The following is a 21,110-nucleotide window of genomic DNA, read 5'->3' on the forward strand; positions in this document are numbered from 1 at the left end:
ATGAAAAAGAAAAATAATCCACTTAAAGCTTCACAGAGATTCCCCTTGTCCATTTAAACTTTCTCATTTCATACCATAAATCCAGCTTTTTGTCACTTTTACTCAATGCCATAAGCAGTAGCTTTCTTTCCTTCTCCTTCTTTTATTATGGAAGGCAGTTAACTCACCAGGTGGCGATTCTCACTAACAGACGCAGAAACTCTTTTAGGTTGTAAGTTATCCTGTTCCAAAGATGATTAAGAAAGCGAGGCATTTGCAGTCGCAGTGCCCATATTAGGGCTGCAGGGTGGTTTGGGTAAGATGGTGGCTTCCAGGCACTGAACCCACAGGACAGGAAAACAACCCTCCAACAGTCTCTCTAAAGTGCGAAGAGCAAATTTTCAAGCAAACAAGAGGGGCAATCCCTTCATTTCAACTTCTTTATGGAAGTGAAAGCTGACAGCAAAACTTGTCTCTGGCTATCATCAAAAACCATGCTTCTATCTCCATTGGGAGCCAACAAAAAACCTTCCGTCTGCCATGGTCCCTCCCCCAGAAAAATGTACCTAACCATTAATAACCACCCCAGCAGTTGCTCCACCAAGAATGAATCAGAAACAGCAGCAACAATTCATCAGTCTGAACAGAAAGATTTAAAGCCATCCTGTGAAAGCTGGCAAGTGACTAAGTCCTACCAGGCACGCAGAGGCAAAGAGGTACATAAGAAACGTATCTGTGACCGGTCTTCTGGGATCAGACAGGTAGCTACCAAGGGACCTGGAGAAAGGCATTCCTTTGTGATCAAGAGTCCACAGGTTAGCAAATGGATGCCTAAAGTGCTTCAAATTCCTTGAAGTCAGTGCACTTCTTTGGGGGGAGGGTCGCCTACATCAGAACCAACTCTTTCCAAGTAAGCAATACAAACCTGATTAAAAGGTATTTGAAAAAGAAGATGTCTGTGGTGTCAATCTCCACAGAAAGAAACTGGAGGTGTTTAAAGATCACAATACTGCCTTGTCCATAATACTGATTGCTGCAGACTTTCAGTTCCTCTGGAAAATGTAACATAGTACCCCCCCCCCAAAAAAAAGTTGAACTAATTTACGATTTCTGCTTCTCTCAGCCATCTATGGTTCCAAATGCACCCAGAAACTCATTATTTGCTTATTTACATATGTGTATGTTAACTACACTGGAATATCCACTTTCACCCTCCCATACAATAGAATTGATCTAACTATGGCTCAGAAATTAAGCACAGATGCACAAATCACTGTATTTACAAAAACAACATGCATCTTGGCAGCAGCTCTTATATAGGTCTTGTGGCACTTTGCAGTCTATGTAGAGAAAAAGGAAGAGAAAGAAAACATGAACCTCCTGCAGAATTTCATCTCAGTTGGTTATTTTTAATGACTAATTCACCTTGACTACATTCAAAGTAAAATACCCTGTTATTAGTTTTTGTTGTCTCTTATCCCATTTAGCCATTATGGGCAGTTCATAGGACAATTACTATGGAGCTAAAACTAACAGCAGCCACTTCTATTGTTTCTAACTCTTGAGTCGAAAGCTATTCTAGGTCGGACTGTTTCTCAACCTAGCAAAGCAGTTCTCCAGGGTCTTGGAGAGAAGCCTCTCACAGCACTTGCTATGCTGGAGATAGCAGGGACTGAATTAGAGACCTTCTGCATGCAAAGCATGAGGATTCCATACTCGAATTTGATCCTAATTTATGATATTTTCTGCATAGCAAATCCGGTACAGAGTAAACCCGGCTCAAGGAGCACTCAAGTTGTCCACCACCACTGAAGAAGTAGCAGGGGGCTGGAGTGGAGACCATCTTTTCAGTCCTATCAAACATGCATTCCTTCTCGCAGAAAACAAAGATCTTGTGTCTATCTGCTATGCCTTTGAAAATCCAAGGAATTAATATAGCAGTGTGGTCCTGCATGCCAAGGGCTACAAAATGAGACTCACAAAGAAGAGGACTGCCACAGGCTGGGGTCTCACTGTAGAATACAGAAGCCTATAATTACCTTGTCAGCAACTTGCATTCTTTTTTCAATCAAGAGTAGTATTTTGAACTGATCAAGGGCTTGGGGGTGGACTAGCTCCACCCACCAACTCACCTCCTACAAAGCATATGCACCAGCAAACGGCTCCAAGTTCTTTCTGCCCAGGAGGAACAGTAACAGATGCTTTGGCACAGTTCTTCCTATATGCACCTCCGTACTGACTTATACACACAGGACAAATTTAGGTTGCTTTTAAAGGCCATGGAAATCAAGGTGTTAGAGTGTTCTAACTATATCTCCGTTTTGGAGAAAAATAGTGAGATGCATAATATTGAATGAGAAGGGAAACTTGTCCTCAAGCTCAGGGGTTACACACTGTGGGTGGATTTCACCCCTAGTACATGCAAATACATCATTCTGCAGCATATATGTAGCTGCTTCTGCTAAAGCTTCACAATTTGTTATCTGGAGCTTCAAGTTCTGCTCGTCTCCATGGAGACTGATGTAAGCTCAGCAAAGTCACTAAGTGCTTCAAAAATAATTTCAGTTCATTTTGAGATGTGTATGCATGTAACATGTTTTTTGGGGGGTGATCAAATGGCATTCCAACGGTGCTGTTTCAGGCACTGCTGTTAAGAATATTTTCATCTGACATTTCAGGGCTAGCACACATTAAAAGAGTTTCGCCACTCGTAACCTTGGCAAGAAGGAATTTTTAGAGTAAATTTTAAGACTTATATGCACTCTAAATTTAAGCATAAAAGATTTAAACCATATTACTACCATATACGGTAGATCCCAGGCAATTAATTGTAGCAGTTAATTAGACCACACACTTTATCTCTCATTCTCTCCCATTTTTCTTAAGGTTTTTCTTAAGCTAATGGCCAGTTCCCATTGGATAGCTTCCTTTACCTCCGATAATCCTCTCCTCCCAAAACGTTACAGGTATGTCACTCTTATTCCACTTGGTTGCAGATCTAAGCATCCCCACACTTTGCTGCTGTATGTTGGCACCACCAATTTGTCAAGCAACTAAATAATACTCATTACATTTTTAAAAAGTATTTCTTTTAAAAAAAACCTGTAGGTGGCAAGAACCATCTTAAGAGGCACTCACCCCTCACTCTCACACAAGGAATGCCTTTTCCAAGATGTATGCCTACTGTGATATACAATATCTTTTTTAAAAGTATGCTTCCTTTCTTCAAAACTTATGTTAATGGTATGTAAATTATTGCTAATTTAAAATGAATTTAAACTTATTCAAGTAAGATTTCTCTGATCGTGCAATAGCCTCATTTTTCTCATACTGAAACCCATGTTACCCTCAGAGTATAGGTCAAGGTGGTGAGCCACTGGCCAATGGGCCTGCAAGATCCCATTTAAGGTAACAGCAGCGCTGTAAACAATAAGAATCATGAAGCAACACTGGGAATCCCTTCCCCGAGCATTCCCAAAACAGGCAGGTGCACTCTCGTCTGCCTGCTCCTAATTCCTGCAACTGAAAAAACTCCTTAGCTGGTGAAAAGAAACACACACATAACCTTTAAGAATTCTGGCCCTCCTATTATGGTTTCATTGTGGCAGCTCACAAGCTATTTTCCAAGCCACTACAAGTTGACTGCATTTGATATATGTGAAGCTCCCGTTATACTGGATCTGATCATGCTCTTTCTAGACCAGTATGTAGAACGTAAGAAGCTGCCTTATACCAAGTCAGACCCTTAAGTCCATCTAGTTCAGTACTGGCTGGTAGCAGCTCTTCAGGGTTTCTGACAGGGCCTCTCCCAATACTCCCTGGAGAAGCCAGGAACTGAACCAAGGACCTTCTGCATGCAAAGCAAATCCTCTACTGCTGAGCTATATGGTCCTTTTCCAATATTTTCCTGTATTCTCTAACTGGCAGTAGCTCTTAGGGGTCTCAAGACAGAGGACTGCAACCAAGCAATTGGTCCCAGCTAATTTGGATACTGTAATTTGTCCTTGAGAATATCTCAGTTGGTGCCTGGATCACTAGGAGTTCCTTCAGTATCAAAAGTTTGAAAACTAATGTACTTCAGAAAGGATACGGCATGCATGCAACCATGCACAAAATGTGGGCAAAATGTCTGACTTTATGCATTGATAATTAAGTGAACAGGTAATTCAAGCTTTCTGGTTTCAGCTAAGCCTTTTCAAGATGTATAGTAAGAGTAAGAAGTACTATATATAATTTATTTAAATAATAGGGCATTTGCATAGACATTGATAAGATAATATGACATACTGTTTGCTGACTCCTACCAGGCTGAGCATCTGACAAGTCTGGGAAGGTGAGGCAGTAGATGGAAAGTTTTTAACTAACGAAGTAAATACATGACAATCAAAATTCATTTTTAAAAACACTCAAAAACACCTTCAAGGAGGTTGTCTATCCAAGTCACAAATACAGAGCTCATACATTAATGCAGGCCTAACTGGAAGTCCTGCTAGGTGAACTGAGAACATGTTTACTTCTTTATAAATAAAAGGGATTTAAGCATTTTAAAAATGAAGGTTTTCCAGGATAAACCACCAAAGACCATTTGATTTTAGGCAGGAAATTCTAAAATTTAAAAGATATCAAGATGCATTGGAATTAAGTGTCTGACATTTTCTGTTAAAATCAAGAGATCAGCTTTGTAACTGTAACACTCAGGTACACCAACATCTTTCATGATTACAAATGAGTTTTGAATCATAATAAAATGGAAAACATAAATACCACTCTCCTTTCCACTAACTAGAAAGTTGTTAGTTTCTCTCTCTCTCTCTCTCTCTCTCTCTCTCTCTCTCTCTCTCTCTCTGTGTGTGTGTGTGTGTGTTTGACTTATTTATTTTTAGCTACCTAGTCTCAATTAATCAATTAATCAAGGCCATAATTATAGGGTAACTTCAGACTGTAAATTATCAGAAAAAATGAGTGGGTGGTTGTTGTTGTTGTTAAGCATTCCCTAAGCAACACCCTCTGGAAATGACCATCCAAGTAGGATTGGAACCACTGCAAAGTGTTGCCACCCACCCCTAGTTCGGACAGTCACTCCAGCAGAATACCGTAGTCGAGGGTATCAAAAGCCGCTGAGAGGTCAAGAAGAATTAACAGGGACACATTTCCTTGTCTCTCTCTAGGCAGGGGTCATCATACAGAGCGACCAAAGAGGTTTCTGTGCCAAAACTGGGCCTAAACCCCAGCAGAAACAGATCCAGAAAATCTATTTCTTCCAAAAGCGCCTGGATCTGGTCTGCAACCACTTACTCCAGAACTTTGCTCAAGAAAGGGAGATTAGCAACTGGCTGGTAGTTAGTTAGGTTTTCCAAATCCAGGGAAGGTTTCTTAACAAGTGGTTTTACTACTGCCTCTTTTAAACAGGCAGGGATCACCCCCTCTTGAAAAGAGGCATTGATCACCTCTCTGGTCCAGCCAGCTGTTCCATCCATGCTGGTTTTTATCAGCCAAGAGTGGAAAGGATCTACAGCACAAGTGGTCGCCCTGACTAATGCAAGCACCTTGTCCACATCCTCAAGTTCTTGGTGGGATGCAAGCGATTTTATCCTCAAAATGCTTTGCAAACAAGTCACAGCGAGATACAGTTGGTTCTACCACCTCCTTTGGGCCAGCCTGTAAAAGGCGCCATACAACCCAGAAAAGCTCTGCCAGACTACATAATGAAGATGCAGTAGAGACAGCAAAGTATGCCTTCTTTGCGGCCTTCACTGCCACTAGGTAGGCTCGATAAAGAGCACTTACCAGAGTTCAGTTGCATTCATTCGGATCTTTCTTCCACTTGCATTCAATCTGTCTCCCAGCCCTAAGCTCTGGAGTATACCAGGGGGCCAAACGGGCTCCATGAAGTGGGAGGGGGTGCTCAGGGGCGATTGTGTCAATAGCCCAAGCCATTCGGGTGTTCCAGAGGTTGGCTAGGGCTTCGACAGAGGTGCCAGTCATATCAGCCAGAAAAAGCTCTATATGAAATATCCTCTATAACCGGAAGAGTCAAGTTGTCTGGGTTCTGATCTAAATGTAGTATTTTCCACATTGTAAAAATCATGCATTAGTAAACAAGCAATGCTACTGCAGGAGTCTAAAAAGATTGCTTACCTAAGTTGTGTCGCTTTGCCTTTGCGTGCTCGTGGATGTGTTTCTTTGTAAAACAGCCAAAGAAAACACAGTACAGGCAAGAATGAAGTCTGTTCAGATGGGCACCACACATATGACAGATGCACGACTTTGCCTGAAATACAAAGATGATATTCATTACAAATAGCAAATACTTTATTGTGTAAGTTCATCCACTCTCTGATTAGGTTTGTAAGTACTAACATATGTGTGACATTTATTTCTACTTTCCAGTATTAAAATGAGCCAGACTGATAGCTAGAACTGAATTCTCCATCCAAAAGGGATATGCAGACAGCTATTATGCGTGCTTTTCCACTAATGAAGCACTTTTATAAACCCATCTCTCTGTTGGTCCATCCCCATTTATTATGGCACAGATACAATCCAAAACAATACCTATCAGAACAGCTAGAGATTATTAGAAAGTGGTGCAACATCCTGTTAACCTTCTGCTAGCCAATCAGATGTCTTTAGTCAATTAAGATTTGCAAACTGCTAAAATGGATAGCTAAGCAGATAAAACTCATCAGATGAATAACTTGCTTATTTGTTTATTTATGCAGCTAAAGTTGCTGGAGAAATACTCTCTGATGCACTGAACTCTTATTATAAAGATGTGAGAAAAGACAGGAAAGACTTTTTTTGATAATATAAGGAGAGAGTTCCCACCACTGTGCAGTACCACAACATATTTTAGACTAGCAAAATGTCTCTTATATGTATGATGGGGACGAAGGATGTATTCACGTGCACAACAAACATATATTACACACATAGTTTGCCAGCGAAGGCCTGGCCACCTGCTGCCAGGGATGTTGATTTGTTTTAACCCCACTGCAACTCCATCCCCAAGTATCCTTTTTATTTTAGTCCATTCATGGATGATGACCATTCATTCCTACTGAGAAAAGAAAGGGGTACATACAGAAAAATCACTGCAGTGGAGGTTAGACATGCTTTCTGTTTCTTTTGATGGCAGCACTCAATTCAGGATTAGACTCCTCAGCTGTGTCACAGTCAGTTTACTTTGCCCCAGAGAAGTGTGAGAGTTCCAATCTGCATCTCTTCCCCCCGAGTTTTACTTTCCGGATAGGTTAAAATATTGGGAACTGGGCTTTGTTTTGTTTGTACTTATTATTCTATGTCTACCAAAAACCCCTTTGTCCCCATTCCATTTGCCAAGATTTGTACAGAAGTCAGAAAGTACCAATTTAAAATTGCATGCTGGTCTAGACACACAGACTTTAGGAAATGGTTAGGTATTAAATTCAGGTGGGAGGTTAACCATTTAAGCACTCCATTAAAAAAGCAAAACCATTTAACCATTGCAGCCAACTAAGTTCTGTTCAATGCAGACTTATTTAAACTAACGGACCTAAGTTAGTAATGTCTGTTAATTCCAATGAGTCTACCCAGAGAAGAACTTAGCTGGATAAAACACTTGTAAGTCCAACTTTGACTTAAGCATCGCATCCAAGCTGAGAGGTGAAAACAGATCCACTTACAACAGCTCCCAGGGTGGGAGGCTGGGAGAAGAAAGGGAAGTGCCTGGGTGAGCTGGGAGAGTTCACCCCTTTCTGTGTGAGACAAGGGTTAAGATCTACCTTTCAGAGAGCACTTTGCCTTTTCTTTTCTTCCCTCCCCTTTCTTTTTCATTTAGATTAATTTGTTTTTTATTGTATTGTATTATGAAAAAGCATCAATATTTTTTAAATGGGAAACCGATCCTCTTACAAACCCAAAACCACCCATCTATTTTATGGATTATTTTTAAACATAGATACAATTCCAACACTTATTTACATAAAAGTTGCAAATTTCATAATGCATCAATACAGAGCTGTAATTCTTGGGTACAAATGGCTAAAATATGAGCAATCTCTCTGATGAAAGGCACTATGTCAACAACTCTTGACAATTTGGTTTCTAATTTGATTGTACACAACACAATGAGGTAACAGAAAAGAACCTACTTTGTTACAGGCACTCAAAAATAACTAGCAGAAAGTGACATCATTTTGTTCCTGGCAGTCTTCAAAAGTAAAAAGAACATGTAAGAAGCATAAGGACAGGAAAAGGCACTCCCAAGGAGGGTGGGCTAGGTAGGTATAGGCAAGAAGAAGTTGGGCATATTCTAAAGAAATGTCACTAAGCTGAGATTTCTCAGAGGACAATAGACCATTTCCATATTGAGAATGCCCAAGAATTAGAATGCCCACTCACATTAGAATGTTTGAGAACATTCTATGACATCACAGCAGACTAGTCAATGGCAAGTAAGAAGCCAATGTATTAGTAGAGAGGCAATAGCAATTCTGACCTCACATATATAAAAAAGCAAATTCTCAAGCTTGCAGGCAAGTGCTAAACAAATGTTTTTGTTCAAATTTCTGTACTGCCCTTCATCCGAGGATCACTGGGTGGTTTGCAAAAGAAAAACACAAAAATATATACCATTGTAACAAACAAAAACAATACTCCCCACACACATTTTAAAAGGCCATAGCTTGTTTAATTAGGCAAATGTTAGTTATGAGCCAATATGCACCAATGTGTCAGAAAGCAGCTTGAACGCTGGGTTAGACAAACTGTCAGCTGCCTTGGATAAGTATTTAACTGCCAAAATTATTCCGGGGAGAAGAGAGGGAAGGAATAACACCTAGCGAAGCAAGAACTCCTGTTCAAATGAATGCTAGCCCCGCCGCCTAAATGCCAATACATGTGTTGACTTTGTCCCCGACTGGTGTGAGGCCAGCATCCTTTCAAGACCTAACACAGATGCAGAGATTGCATCCCCATGAAGGTAGTTCTTCAGTCAACCACTGACTGCAGCTAAGAGGCAAGTAGGCAGCATGTTCTCAGAAGCCCTTTCATGTGTGTTTTGTTACCAAACACCCGAAAGAGCGCTAACAAATCTGTTCCTATTCTAATCAAAGAAAAAGCTCTTCTGATACCAAATACTGCAAGACTTACAATGATTTATTACTAGACAGACACTGACCTCAACTGTATTCTGTAATCTTAAACACGTTTAAGCTAGGAGTCCTACTGATAATGGTTTCTGGGTAAACAGGCTTAACAATAAGGTGCAGTTCTAATGATGCAATTCTTTTTCAAATCACGACTTTTTCAAAAGCTCAAGGAAGTTTGGGAAAAGATAGAACATGGCAACATCAAGGTGGCTTATGAATCATTAGCTGGGAGTGTTAAAAATATAGACGGCTGCTATTTAGCATTGCAACTCACAAAACTAAAGTTTAAAGAAATTATGCAAGCCTGTAACACAGCACATGGGACTGAGATCTTAATTTTTTCAGCTGTTGACAAATAGCAATGTTGTTTACTGGTTTAACCATCTAGAGTAGGGGTGGGGGGACCTTTTCCAAAGAGAGGGCCACACTCCCTTCATGGGCAACTTTCCAAGGGCCACATGCCAGGGATGGGCAGGCTCAGATGCAAAAGTAGGTGGGTGAGATACATAAGTGGGCAACAAATGTGATTCTTACCTTTGTACAACAGAGATAATTTCAGACTTGTGGAAGTGAGAGGTTTCTATACACACCAACCCACATCTCTTCACCCTCCATCCAGGCAAGGAAGCAGCAGCATCTCAGCCTGGCAAAAGCAGTGGAGGAAGGTGCAGAGCAGAAGGAGGCAGCGTAGCCTTGGAAGAGGGTGTAGCCTGGGGAAGTGTTTCAGGAGCTGAACAGAAGTTAGGAGGGCTGCATCTGGCCACCGGGCCTGAAGTTCCCCCACCATGATCTAAGAGGGTAGCGTATGCTCAAAAACATTGTCTGGGAAATTTAAATACAGTGGTACCTCTAGATGCAAACGGGATCTGTTCCGGAGCCCCGTTCACATCCTGAAGCGAATGCAATCCACATCTGCACGTGCCGCGATTCGCCGCTTCTGCGCATGATGTCATTTTGAGTGGAGCGTAACTTGAAAATGCTCAACCTGAAGCATATTTAACCCGAGGTATGACTGTATGCCAACTAGATGCCCTGGTACAATATTGCAGCCAGTGCTTATCAGACCTCGCTTTAAGTGTCATGTGAATTTCCCTGGTTAACCAAAGCTCCTTCAAGGAGTGGGAAGTTGGGGAGAAGAAAGTTGTTGTTGTTGTTGTTGTTGTGGTTTGAATTTATATACCTCCCTATACCCGGGGGGGGGGGGGTCCTCAGGGTGGTTCACAGAATAAAATCAAGACATAAAACCACAAAATACTTAATAAAAATAAAAACAGTAACCCAATATCCCCCCCCCCCCCGCCAAAAAAAAAAAACATTTTAAAGAGGCATGGGTTGTAAATCAGATCAACCAAAGGTCTGGTTAAAAAGGAACGTTTTTGCCTGGCACCTAAAGGTGTATAATGAAGGTGCCAGGCAAACATCCCTGGGGAAAGCATTCCACAGATGGGGAGCCACTGCAGAGAAGGCCCATTCTTGTGTTGCCACCATCCAAATCTCTTGAGGAGGGGGCACATGGAGGAGGGCCTCAGAAGATGATCTCAGGCAAAGGAATAAACTTTCACCAAATAACCGAGTTCTTCTGGCCCATATTATGAAGTGGCACAACTGAACTGTGATCTAACCCACAACAAAATGACATGCAAAGCAATCCTATGCATATCTTTTTGGAAATAAGCCCACTGACTGAATGGGACTTACTCATAAGTGTACTTAGGATGGCAGCCTGAAAATTTGAATGATTATGATTTATTTCATTTATGAGTACTTCCTATGAAGCATCTCAAAGCAAATTCACAATAATTAAAAATAAATTTTAAAAATTCCAACAGTACTTAACATACCTTACTAACTTAAAGCTACTTTCCAAATACAATCTATTAATTGAAAGGAGGATCGGAATGTAAATGGCTAGTAGATAAAGCACCTAATAAGAAAGTCATGAGGGCTTCTGATAGCCCTGTCATTATGCTTATTTTTTTCTGCTGGGATTTAGGTTGTACAGTATGTAATGCTACTACAGTATATAATCTCCACAAGTAGGACTCTTACATAAATATAAACACAAGAATATCAGGGAAATAATGGCGAGAAATAACAGAAAGGCAATACTAGGCAATACACTTTGCCATACTCAGGTCTACCCAGATTCTGCAATTCTGTGAATGTATAGGAAAATTTACAGAATCTGAATGAAGAATTCACCACCCTTCCTGAGAATACCACCTAATGGGAGGGCAAGGAACCAAGTTTATTTTTCATAGCTTTATATCATGAAAAGATCTCAGATTTCCAGCAATATGACTTCACTTTGATTGCTAATTTATACTAGAATTTGGTGTAGAAATTGTTATTGATTTTTTTTAGAGTACAGAATACAGGAAGTACCACTAATGAAAATTAAAGGGTTAGAAAATGCTGGGCTCTTAAATAATAAAAAATATTCACATAAAACCTAAGGGTATTATCCTACAGTGAACAGCTGGATATAAGATTCCAGTGTATCCTACTAAAAGAACTCAACACTTTCCTTGACAGGAACGAAGCTGACAAAGTCTTTGCTGCATGGAGAAGATAGTGAAAGTAGACTGATGGACCTATGAGCTTATCTAAAGGTTTTCTACGTTAGTGATGATTAGAAGCTCTCTTTCCCATTTCATGTTGAATTTTAGTTCTACAGCAATAAGCTATACTAAAAAAAAAAAGTACCAAAATACAGAAGACATATGAAGAAAATACATTTCATGTCTAGGTTCTCAACACTAAATGTAACCAAACTTCTAGCACAAAGGCACAGAATGGGGTAAAATAAGGAGAAACGGAAACTTATGTTTACCAAAGCTTTATTGGACTGTACATTTAATTTTAAATTCTGTTTTGTACACTGCTTAGTTTTGTTTGTTATAATATACTTTTGTTTTAGTTTAGTTTTTAGGAAAGTACTGCCCATTATTGTTGTATGCTTACGGTTTTTAAATATTTCATTATATTAAGCATTATAATTTTTCATAAATAAAGTTTCTTATATTGGTTTTCATCAACACAAATATAGCAAATTTACTTTAGAAGAGTAAATTTCAAAGGCTCAAATTTCCACAAAAAAAGTTCTCTAGTGTAGTGGCTCAATAAACCAATTCCTAATAAAAACCAGTCTGATTATGGGGGGGGGGGGGGAGATTTTTTTGTAATATAAGTTTAATAATAATGTTCAACCTTATGCTATTTTTAACCAGCTGTAAAATTATGAGTGTTTCTTAAGACTTTTTGGTTTCATTTTATTTACTAATAAAAACAATGAGAAAAATAATAAACCAACTCCTCTATGATGAAGAACCCTTGGCAATGTGTGAGCATATGTCTAAATAATGGCTGAACAGCTAGCTGCATCTCTGTACAAGGAAACTTCTTTCTTTACAAGCTAGGAGAAGATGAGAAATTGCAAATCTCTCTCTTTTCAGGAATACATATATACAATCATAAATACACACACACACAGCCCGACTTATATTTCAGAATGCTGATTTCCCCGTTTTCTGCAATGCACCACTGCAGTAGCCAATTTCACATGAGAACAAGATGATTGCCAATACCGCAGTAGTGTGTTCTAAGATAGAGTATAAAAATCTATTACTTTACCTCATTCATTCCCCTGTGTCAGCAAATCGTGAAAATGTTTTTAAACATTCTATTAGGTAATGCATTGATCTAATCTTCAGGGACACGTGACTTGAGAAGTAATGCAGCAGGCAAGCTAAGCAGCCTAGCTAAGCAGCCCTGCCTACCTGACATTGTGCAGGGTGTCTTATTCAATGCTGCCCATGAAGCTAAGATGTTATTTGCAAGGTAGGAACACACAGTGAATGAAAATTTTATTCTTACCAGGGATTTGCCGGGGGGGGGGGGGGGGAGAGAGAAAGGAATGTATGTTTGGGGTAACCTGCCCTGATACTCTGATGAAAAACACTAGTTTCATTAACTAGAAACCCCAAAATTTGGGATCCCCTCCAAACTGGTGCCAAAGTTTTGCAATTGTTTTGCAGTGTGAACCCCACAATTTCCAGTGTCCCGCAAACTTAGGAATTGATAACTATGACCCCTGGTTTGGGTATCACCCAAAAACCTGACATTGTCCAATTCACTCCAAACCAGTCCCAAAGTTTTGAATTGTTTTCCAGTGAAAGCACCATGTGTTGCAGTGCCCCCCCAGGAATTTGAATTTCCTACGGCTGCATTCACTCAGGGGGTTTCTCCCGTTAGTTTCAATGATTATAAAGCTAGCTTTTCGGTTGCATTTTCTAATGTTCTTTTCTTGCCTTTTCAAGTTGAATCCAACATCTCATCACACATGATAACACATTTCAAGACATTATTTTAAGAGGAGATGATGGGAGTGTGCATGGGTGCCTAAAAAAACCCATAGTTTTGCAGGCAATTGGGCAACATTGGATTTGAAAAGACCAGAAAGGCCACAAAGAGAGTGGGTTACAGTTTTCGGGGTGCTGAAAAATTATTACAAAACTTTGGTACCTGTTTGGAGTGAATCAGACAGTGTGGCATTAACTAGAACCCCCAGTTTGATGCATTACTGGCCTTTTTGTGGGGTGCTGCAAAATGGGGGGTTCAAAATGCAAAATGATTGAAAAACTTTGGCACCAGTTTGGAGTGAACCAGGTTTTTCAGTGATACCTATGACCAGGTATCCCCAGCCTGCGGCCCTCCAGATGTTTTGGCCTACAACTTCCGTGATCCCTAGCTAACAGAACCAGTGGTCAGGGATGATGGGAACTGTAGTCCAAAACATATGGAGGGCCGAAGGTTGGGGTTGCCTGCCTATGACTCTCTGAGTATCAGTTGGGGCGGCGCTGAAAAACGATTGCAAAATTTTGCCAATGATTTGGAGGGGGTCCCAAATTACGGGCTTTGCAGTTAATGGAGCTGAAAATACTCTTAAGCACCATCTTTTCAGAAAAAGAAACTTAATGGAAATGTAGATCAAAGCTTTAGCAACTCAATGGTTCTTATGTAGGCAACTGTAGACCTCAGTTCCCTTCTGTTTTGTTTTAAGCACTGTAAGCTGTCCACAGAAAATGTGAACTTAATTAGTCCACATCAAAGTCACTTCATTCCTGCTAGCAGCGAAGATAGCTGCAATATAGATCCTCTACAACATGATTTATTTATGCAACATGAGGGAAAGTCAGAAAAGGGGGGGAAATGTTAACTCCCTCAGAGTCAGTTTCTTTAAAAAAAAAAAAAATGTCCTGTGCGATTTAGGTTAAACTCAAGTATAAGCCCACATCAGAATCACTGCAATTCTGCTAGCAGGAAAGATCACTGCAGTACAGATCCTCCACATGATTTATTTATGCAGCATATTGGTCTAGGAGTTAATTGTTTGCCAATTTTCCAGTCCTTAAAGTTGTCAAATTATGCACAATTCTTACCAGTGGTCCGGTTCTCACGTCATGCTAAATCAAAACATTTTGTGTACTCCTGGAGAGACTCTAGCCACTTTGCTCCTCCTCAGTCATTCTGCTGCTGTGCTGCACTGAGCTAAGCCCTAATTTAGCTTAGCACAGGGGTTTGGAATCTCTAGCCAATCTTGGCTCACCAAGGGACTAATTGGACCTACAATACCATTTCCCCCAAATCACACCCACCCGTCAATCAGTTGATATCAGTTGATGAGCAGGGTCCAATTCTGCTACATGCTGCTTTGCCAGCATGTTCCCTGTGGGGAATGCCCTGGCAAAGTAGACTCCTCCAAAAAACAGGATTGAATCCTCCATTCATCAGCTGATCAGTACATTAGAGAACGAGTGTTTCCAGGATGGACCTACAGTCATATAAGATACATGCCACTCATTGGTACCCTGGACAATGCAATACTTAATCCTTTAAAAATCTTTTTTAAGGAACGCCTGCAAGATGTGAAATCTATAAATGTATGAAGCGAAGGAGTTTTGGAGACTAAAAACACTATCAGCAGCTTCATTTAATGCATTTATTGTTAGAAGGTCTGCACTAAGTGGGGTTCTCATGGAGTTTCTATGAGAAAAATTAAAACACTGGCAAAAACTAGCCAAAACAACAAAAGGTTAAATATTTTATGTTTAGCATCACTTCATACCCTGCTGGTATTATCTCCACATTTTCCTATCTACTAGACAGTAATTACATAATGCCACCCCCATAAATTAGTAAATTATAGTGTTTTCATTTATGGACACTTTGCATTAAATGCCAAAGCACTGCTTAGTTAACTGAAAACAAATATACAAACTCCCAAACTGCCTGCTGGGATTAATGGCTAAGAAAAATTCCCAGCAAATGTGTTTCTACAGCAATTAAGTTTTGACTTTCTAAAAAATACTATGCATATGTACAAAAACACTTGCCCACATTCCTAATATACTGAACTATTTCAAAGATAGTACATTTAAAAAGCAACCACTACCATCACATGAACATTTAACACAATGCACAGACCTTCTAAAATCTGTTCAGCATCCAAGACCACAAAAGCCAGCATCTAATTTCAAACATCATGCAGCCTACTTACAAAACACTGCTTTTCATTGGTGAACAGTAGGATTAATGCTACTCACACTAGGGAGATGCAGTTCAACACTACATTGCACTGATGGAAGCAAAAGCCAAGTCATCTTCAGAAATGAACATACAGCTTATTAGATGCAAAAGGGTAGGAGAGGAGAAGAGCAAGCAAGATAATGCAGAGGGCACACTTAACGTTTTCCACTATTTGAACAGTAGTTTAAGGACTCTTTTGAAGCAGTTTCAGGGAGCACGGCTGTCAATTCTCTGTGTCAAAACAAGCTGAATTTCAGTCAAAGTGACCGATGAAAGCAAGAGCACTTTTTTTTTACATCAGAAAGTCGTGTGTCTGTGTGTCTCATTATGGAGTGCATCATGTTTTGACCCTATGCAAATGAGATAGTAAGATTCTTCAGGTTTCTTTTTCAGAATATATTTAAATCCAGCAGGACCTAGTGAATGGTCCAAGGTCATCTGATTTTGCAGAAGTGCTGAAGCTAAGCAGATGTTGACCTGATAAGTCTTCTTGGAGGCAGACCCTCACCCTTCTGCATCGGAAACATGTAGCAAGCAATCAGGCTGTAGTGATATCACCCAATATTTCCCCTGAAAGAATTGTGAATTTTGAGAAGGTGATCAAAGAAAGAGATGCCATGTCCAGAAACTTTAATTCATGCACTATTTTCTCCTAGAGGTGAAAGGGTCTGACTGCCTCAGCTGGAGATTTCTCAATTGAAGCTAACTTATGAAGAGGCTTGGGCATCTCACTTTTGCTGTTTCTAATATTTTGCATACATGCTTGGGCCCACTGATTCAGATAGTATTATATCTCACCTCTTCTCTAAGGAGCTCAGGTCAGATTACCTAGGGGTTCTTTCATTTTATTCTCAAAGCCACCCTATGTAGCAGCTAAAACTCAGACATGACAACTGCCTTGAGCTTATCCAGTAAGCTTTGTGGGTTAGTAGATTCTGTATTCCAACGACTGTACACACAGTACACTTTCCCCCTAGGAATCAGCACCTGAAGGCCAGATTTGGCTACATTAATGCAATCACCCTAATCTGCCTGAGGCATGTGGAGGGGACGCGGATGAGGACCAGGCAAGGCAACTTTCCCCTCAAAGTGAGCTAAGTATATTCTTACAATCAGGAATAGGATAATCACTGTTCATAAGTGTGCCATGTCAGTATAGGCTTCCAATATTATTTCACTTGCTTCTTGGATTCAAGTTATCATCAGAATAAATTGTTTAACAGATCCCTAAAATAATATTCACTCACCTAGGAGTTAAAAGGGGAAGCTGATTAAAAGCTACATCCTGAAGTTCCAAAACCTAAACTCTCACCTTCATCATGGCTACCTGACATAAGAAAGGCACCACTTACTAAATAAGCAGAATCTTTTCAAGGTGTTTGCTTTTAAAAAACAACTTTATCTTGGCAGCTGAAATAAAAACCTTAATGTTGACTCCTAACTGGAACCCAAGCCAGCCGATTTTTGCAACTACTGTATCTCAACAGAAATCCTTGACAACCACATGCTTTTTATGGGCAATTCTGCAGTTAATGTTGGTTTGTTTTTTTTACTATATTCCTTACTGGATTGTTATTTTAATTTCATAATAAAGTCTTTTTTTAAAACAAAAAACAAAAACAGTTGGTCAATAAATAAATCCTGGGATACATAAGAGTACAAATAGTAGTATACTATCATAAATTATTCTATACAATAGAATAAACTTTTAAAATAGGTTTAATTCTCCTCCACCCCTTTTCAAAACAGCATTCTGCAGAAAATAGCTACCTGCAGTCCTTCTGTAAAGGCACCTGCTACTTAGTCCACAAAGAAAGTGAAAAATCTGCATTGCTGTCTGACATTTTTCCTTGAAAAATGCTTTTTAGGAATGCACTGGGAAGGGTGGCATGTTTCTAGAAAATGAAGCTACTAGTCTTTAAAGGGAGGCAGGGGGATGGGACCCAACAAAGCAGCTGTCAGAGCCAGTTCTTGTTCAACTAGGGTAGAACAAGACCAAGTCATTGGGGGAATAAGATGAAGGAAGTCCATAGCCAGCAAGGAAGAATGACAGCAGAGTCTGAGCATTATGCGTGTAGTAGAGCAGCATGCCCTCATGCACCATCCCATCCTGCATACAAATTAACATGTGGCTCATTTTAGCAATCCATCCTCAAAAAAGGAAGGTGGGAAAGAACTGCATGTGCCCCAATACGTGTATGTGATTGTGGTGATGCAGGTCTCCCCTTCTACTATTCACTGGACATTCATATATATATATCCCTCAAAAAAAGGGGGGTTAGTCAAGATACTCACAGAGGAGCACTAACTCATTTAACATATGTGCCATATTTATTCTGGAAATACTATTGTTACTTTACCTCAATAGCTTGTTACCACAGATAAACCATTTTGCTGTGGCTGCAAGTCAACATTTAAGGAGCTCAGAAAGAGGCAGGAATACATTGTTACAATGGGCTATGTTCACTATAAATCTAGTACAACTATCCCTCATATATTCTTTAGAATTAAATCTATTGTATTTGAGCAGGGGAATGTGATTTCTAATCTGGTCATGTCTGGGGTGCAGGAGAATATATTTGGATGCAGGAGCTGCAATCCAACAGTTCCAGGGCAAAGGAGGAAATTTCTATGCTAGAAGAAAAGAGGTGTCATAGAATACTTGTTTAAATGGTCAGACCACCTTTTGAGAAAGGGTATACAAAATACAACAATAATAATAATAATAATAATAATAATAATAATAATAATAATAATAATTTATTATTTATACTCCACCCATCTGTACCTTAAATGACAAGGTTTCAACCGAAGCATAATCTTATTTTTGTGACTGCATTTTTTGTAACTGTAGTTTTAAATCATTTTTCATGATATATTTAAAATCTTGTAACCCGTCCTGGGACCTTAAGGAAAAGGGTAGTTAATAAAAGCACCAGCATGCTTAAGGTATCTAAACTGAAGCATTCTGGAGTCTAGAACTAGTATTTAGACCATCTAAGGAAGCCAATTCTAAAACAGTCAGGAAAGAAACCATCCCATCAAAGAGTACCAACAGAGGGATTGATTGCCTTTAAGTGAAAAGAGATTCCCTTTGCTTTAGGGAGCATAGCTGAAACAGTTAATCTTTGCCAAGTCTTAAGCAGGTCCTATTCATGCCACCAGTTGTGGTTTTTTAAATCCATGCTTACACATAGACATACAGATTCACCTTTCTTTGTTAGGCAATAATGTTTATAACATTATGTTGTAGAAAGGACTACTAGACAGAAGAGTTCAATTTGGCACGCTTGTTTGGCTGTGGAAGCACAAAGCGACAAGACCAGCAGCATGAACAGTTACAGAAGGACTCTGCCATGTGGCACAGAACCAACTCTGCTGGCTGGTCTACACCTCACTGCCCTGAACAAGGCAGGGGATTAAAGTGTTGGTTACTGCCAGAGCATGGCTGTGCACCAGGCTTTCCTTGCCTGGCAGACAGTCTACTTGGAGTCATTGCCAGCTTACAGAATGTCCAGCAGCCTTCAGGCTGTTCCTTTCTACAAGAGCAACACTGCTATGGCAAAGCAAATATCAGAAGTGGGTGCTTCAAAACTAGGATGTAAATACATGCTAGCACAGTTTAAAAAGAAGACAAAAGAGGTTCCACTAGTATCATGAATAGTAATTATTTATATCCAGAATTGGGGGAAGAACTAAGCAAGACAATAAAGTACACTTACTATTTTCCCTGTTAAATCTGAAGAGCAACAACAAGGTCCAAATGCATTGTACAAGTTAGAGAACCCAAACCATGCTTAAGCGGGACTATCCTTGTTCAAAAAGAGTTTCTCTGTAGCAATATGAGGGAAAAGTTGTCAAATGCATGAGCAATGAGCACTGAAGGTTCAACATCAAATCACCAAGTGTAGTTTCTGTAGCCTATATCACTCCTCCAAACGACCCTTAGTCCCTCATGCCTCCTGCAATTTTCTTCCTTGACATCCATTATCTTAGCCCTTGGCAGGAATTATGAAGTATAACAAATGCAGTAATTCTCCAATTAGCAGATCTACACTAAGGGTTGTAGGCAAACTAATTTCGACTCAGAGTAAACCAACCGAAATTAGCGTACTTAAGTCGGTCACATCCATTAGTTCCAATAGGTCTACTCAACTTCTAACTAATGGTGAATACAGTTCTAAGCATGCAAGCAGCAAATATTTGTAACGAAGGAGCACCATGGCAGGAATGAACATGCAGGCACCTAGGATCTGAAATAATTTTCAAGCCTGTCTAATATAATTTCACTTTCGGGGTAAGACTGGAACAGACAAATTGGTATCAAGCAATGGTTTACAGGTTCCCCTAGATATCTGAGAGCAACAGACTTCACTGGGTCTCCCCCCCCCCCCCGCCCCTTTCCAGTTGCCCTGAAGCATAAAAATAACAAACACAAAAGAGTCATTCTTTCTATCTCTTTCTTTCTCTTTCTGTGTGTGTGTGTGTGTGTGTGTGTATATGCATTAATATATACATACAGTGGTACCTCGGGTTAAGTACTTAATTTGTTCCGGAGGTCCGTTCTTAACCTGAAACTGTTCTTAACCTGAAGCACCACTTTAGCTAACGGGGCCTCCCGCTGTTGCCACGCCGCCGGAGCATGATTTCTGTTCTCACCCTGAAGCAAAGTTCTTAACCTGAGGTACTATTTCTGGGTTAGCGGAGTCTGTAACCTGAAGCATATGTAACCTGAGGCGTCTGTAACCCGAGGTACCACTGTACTGCATCTGCTTCCAGAGTGCACATTTCTACTAAAAGAATATTCCTAAATTTTGACATTCTCCTCTTCTATACAACACTGTATGCATAAAGCAAATGTATCTATGTAGCTTTGCATGTTCTTTGTTATAGTCTTAATATTTTGCACACAAAAAAGAGCAAAAAAAATCTGAGGTAAACGCTACAAAAGGGCCAAGAAGGAATTTATGAGTACTGCATGGCAAGCCAACAATTTAGCTTGCTAGTCATTTTCATAATGGTACTACAGTCCACAAACAATGAATCAGATATTCTAGATGCAAGGTTCTGCTACAGTGACTAGACGAAACAGTGTAGCTCGCAACAAAGGAAGTAGTACTCTGAAAATGAAAAGAATTCACAATATTCCTGATATACAGGCTAGATACATGCATCTTTTTTGATACCACATCAATAAAGAGATTGGGAAGATTCAGAGGAGCAAAGAGGTTGATTAAAGAGTCTATAGAATGCTGGACAAATGATATAAGTAGATGAAACCAAGTAGGTTTGGCACACAAAAGAAGCAGTTTGAGATGGCAGGGGGAGATGTGAAATCTGATCTTCAATTATTTAAAAGGCTGCCATGAAGATCAATGTTTGCTGGTACTATCAGTGGCCCCAGAGTGTGTA

General features: G+C 39.9%; 1 protein-coding gene across 3 annotated transcripts in view; it reads right to left on the reverse strand.

Moving 5' to 3' along the window:
- The window catches only part of USP22 (ubiquitin specific peptidase 22), a 101,363-nt gene that overhangs the window by 66,912 nt on the left and 13,341 nt on the right, over window positions 1-21,110 (reverse strand). For 2 of the 3 annotated variants that reach the window (XM_083413581.1, XM_083413582.1), the window contains exon 2: window positions 6,118-6,250. In XM_083413581.1, the coding sequence (XP_083269707.1) occupies window positions 6,118-6,250 (133 nt within the window). Of the gene's footprint in view, window positions 1-4,266; window positions 4,340-6,117; window positions 6,251-21,110 lie in introns of all 3 variants that reach the window. The other variant, XM_083413583.1, reaches the window with a different exon arrangement.

This window comes from Podarcis tiliguerta (genome assembly GCF_965153285.1).
Source record: "Podarcis tiliguerta genome assembly, chromosome: 14".
Classification (NCBI taxonomy): Eukaryota; Metazoa; Chordata; class Lepidosauria; order Squamata; family Lacertidae; genus Podarcis; species Podarcis tiliguerta.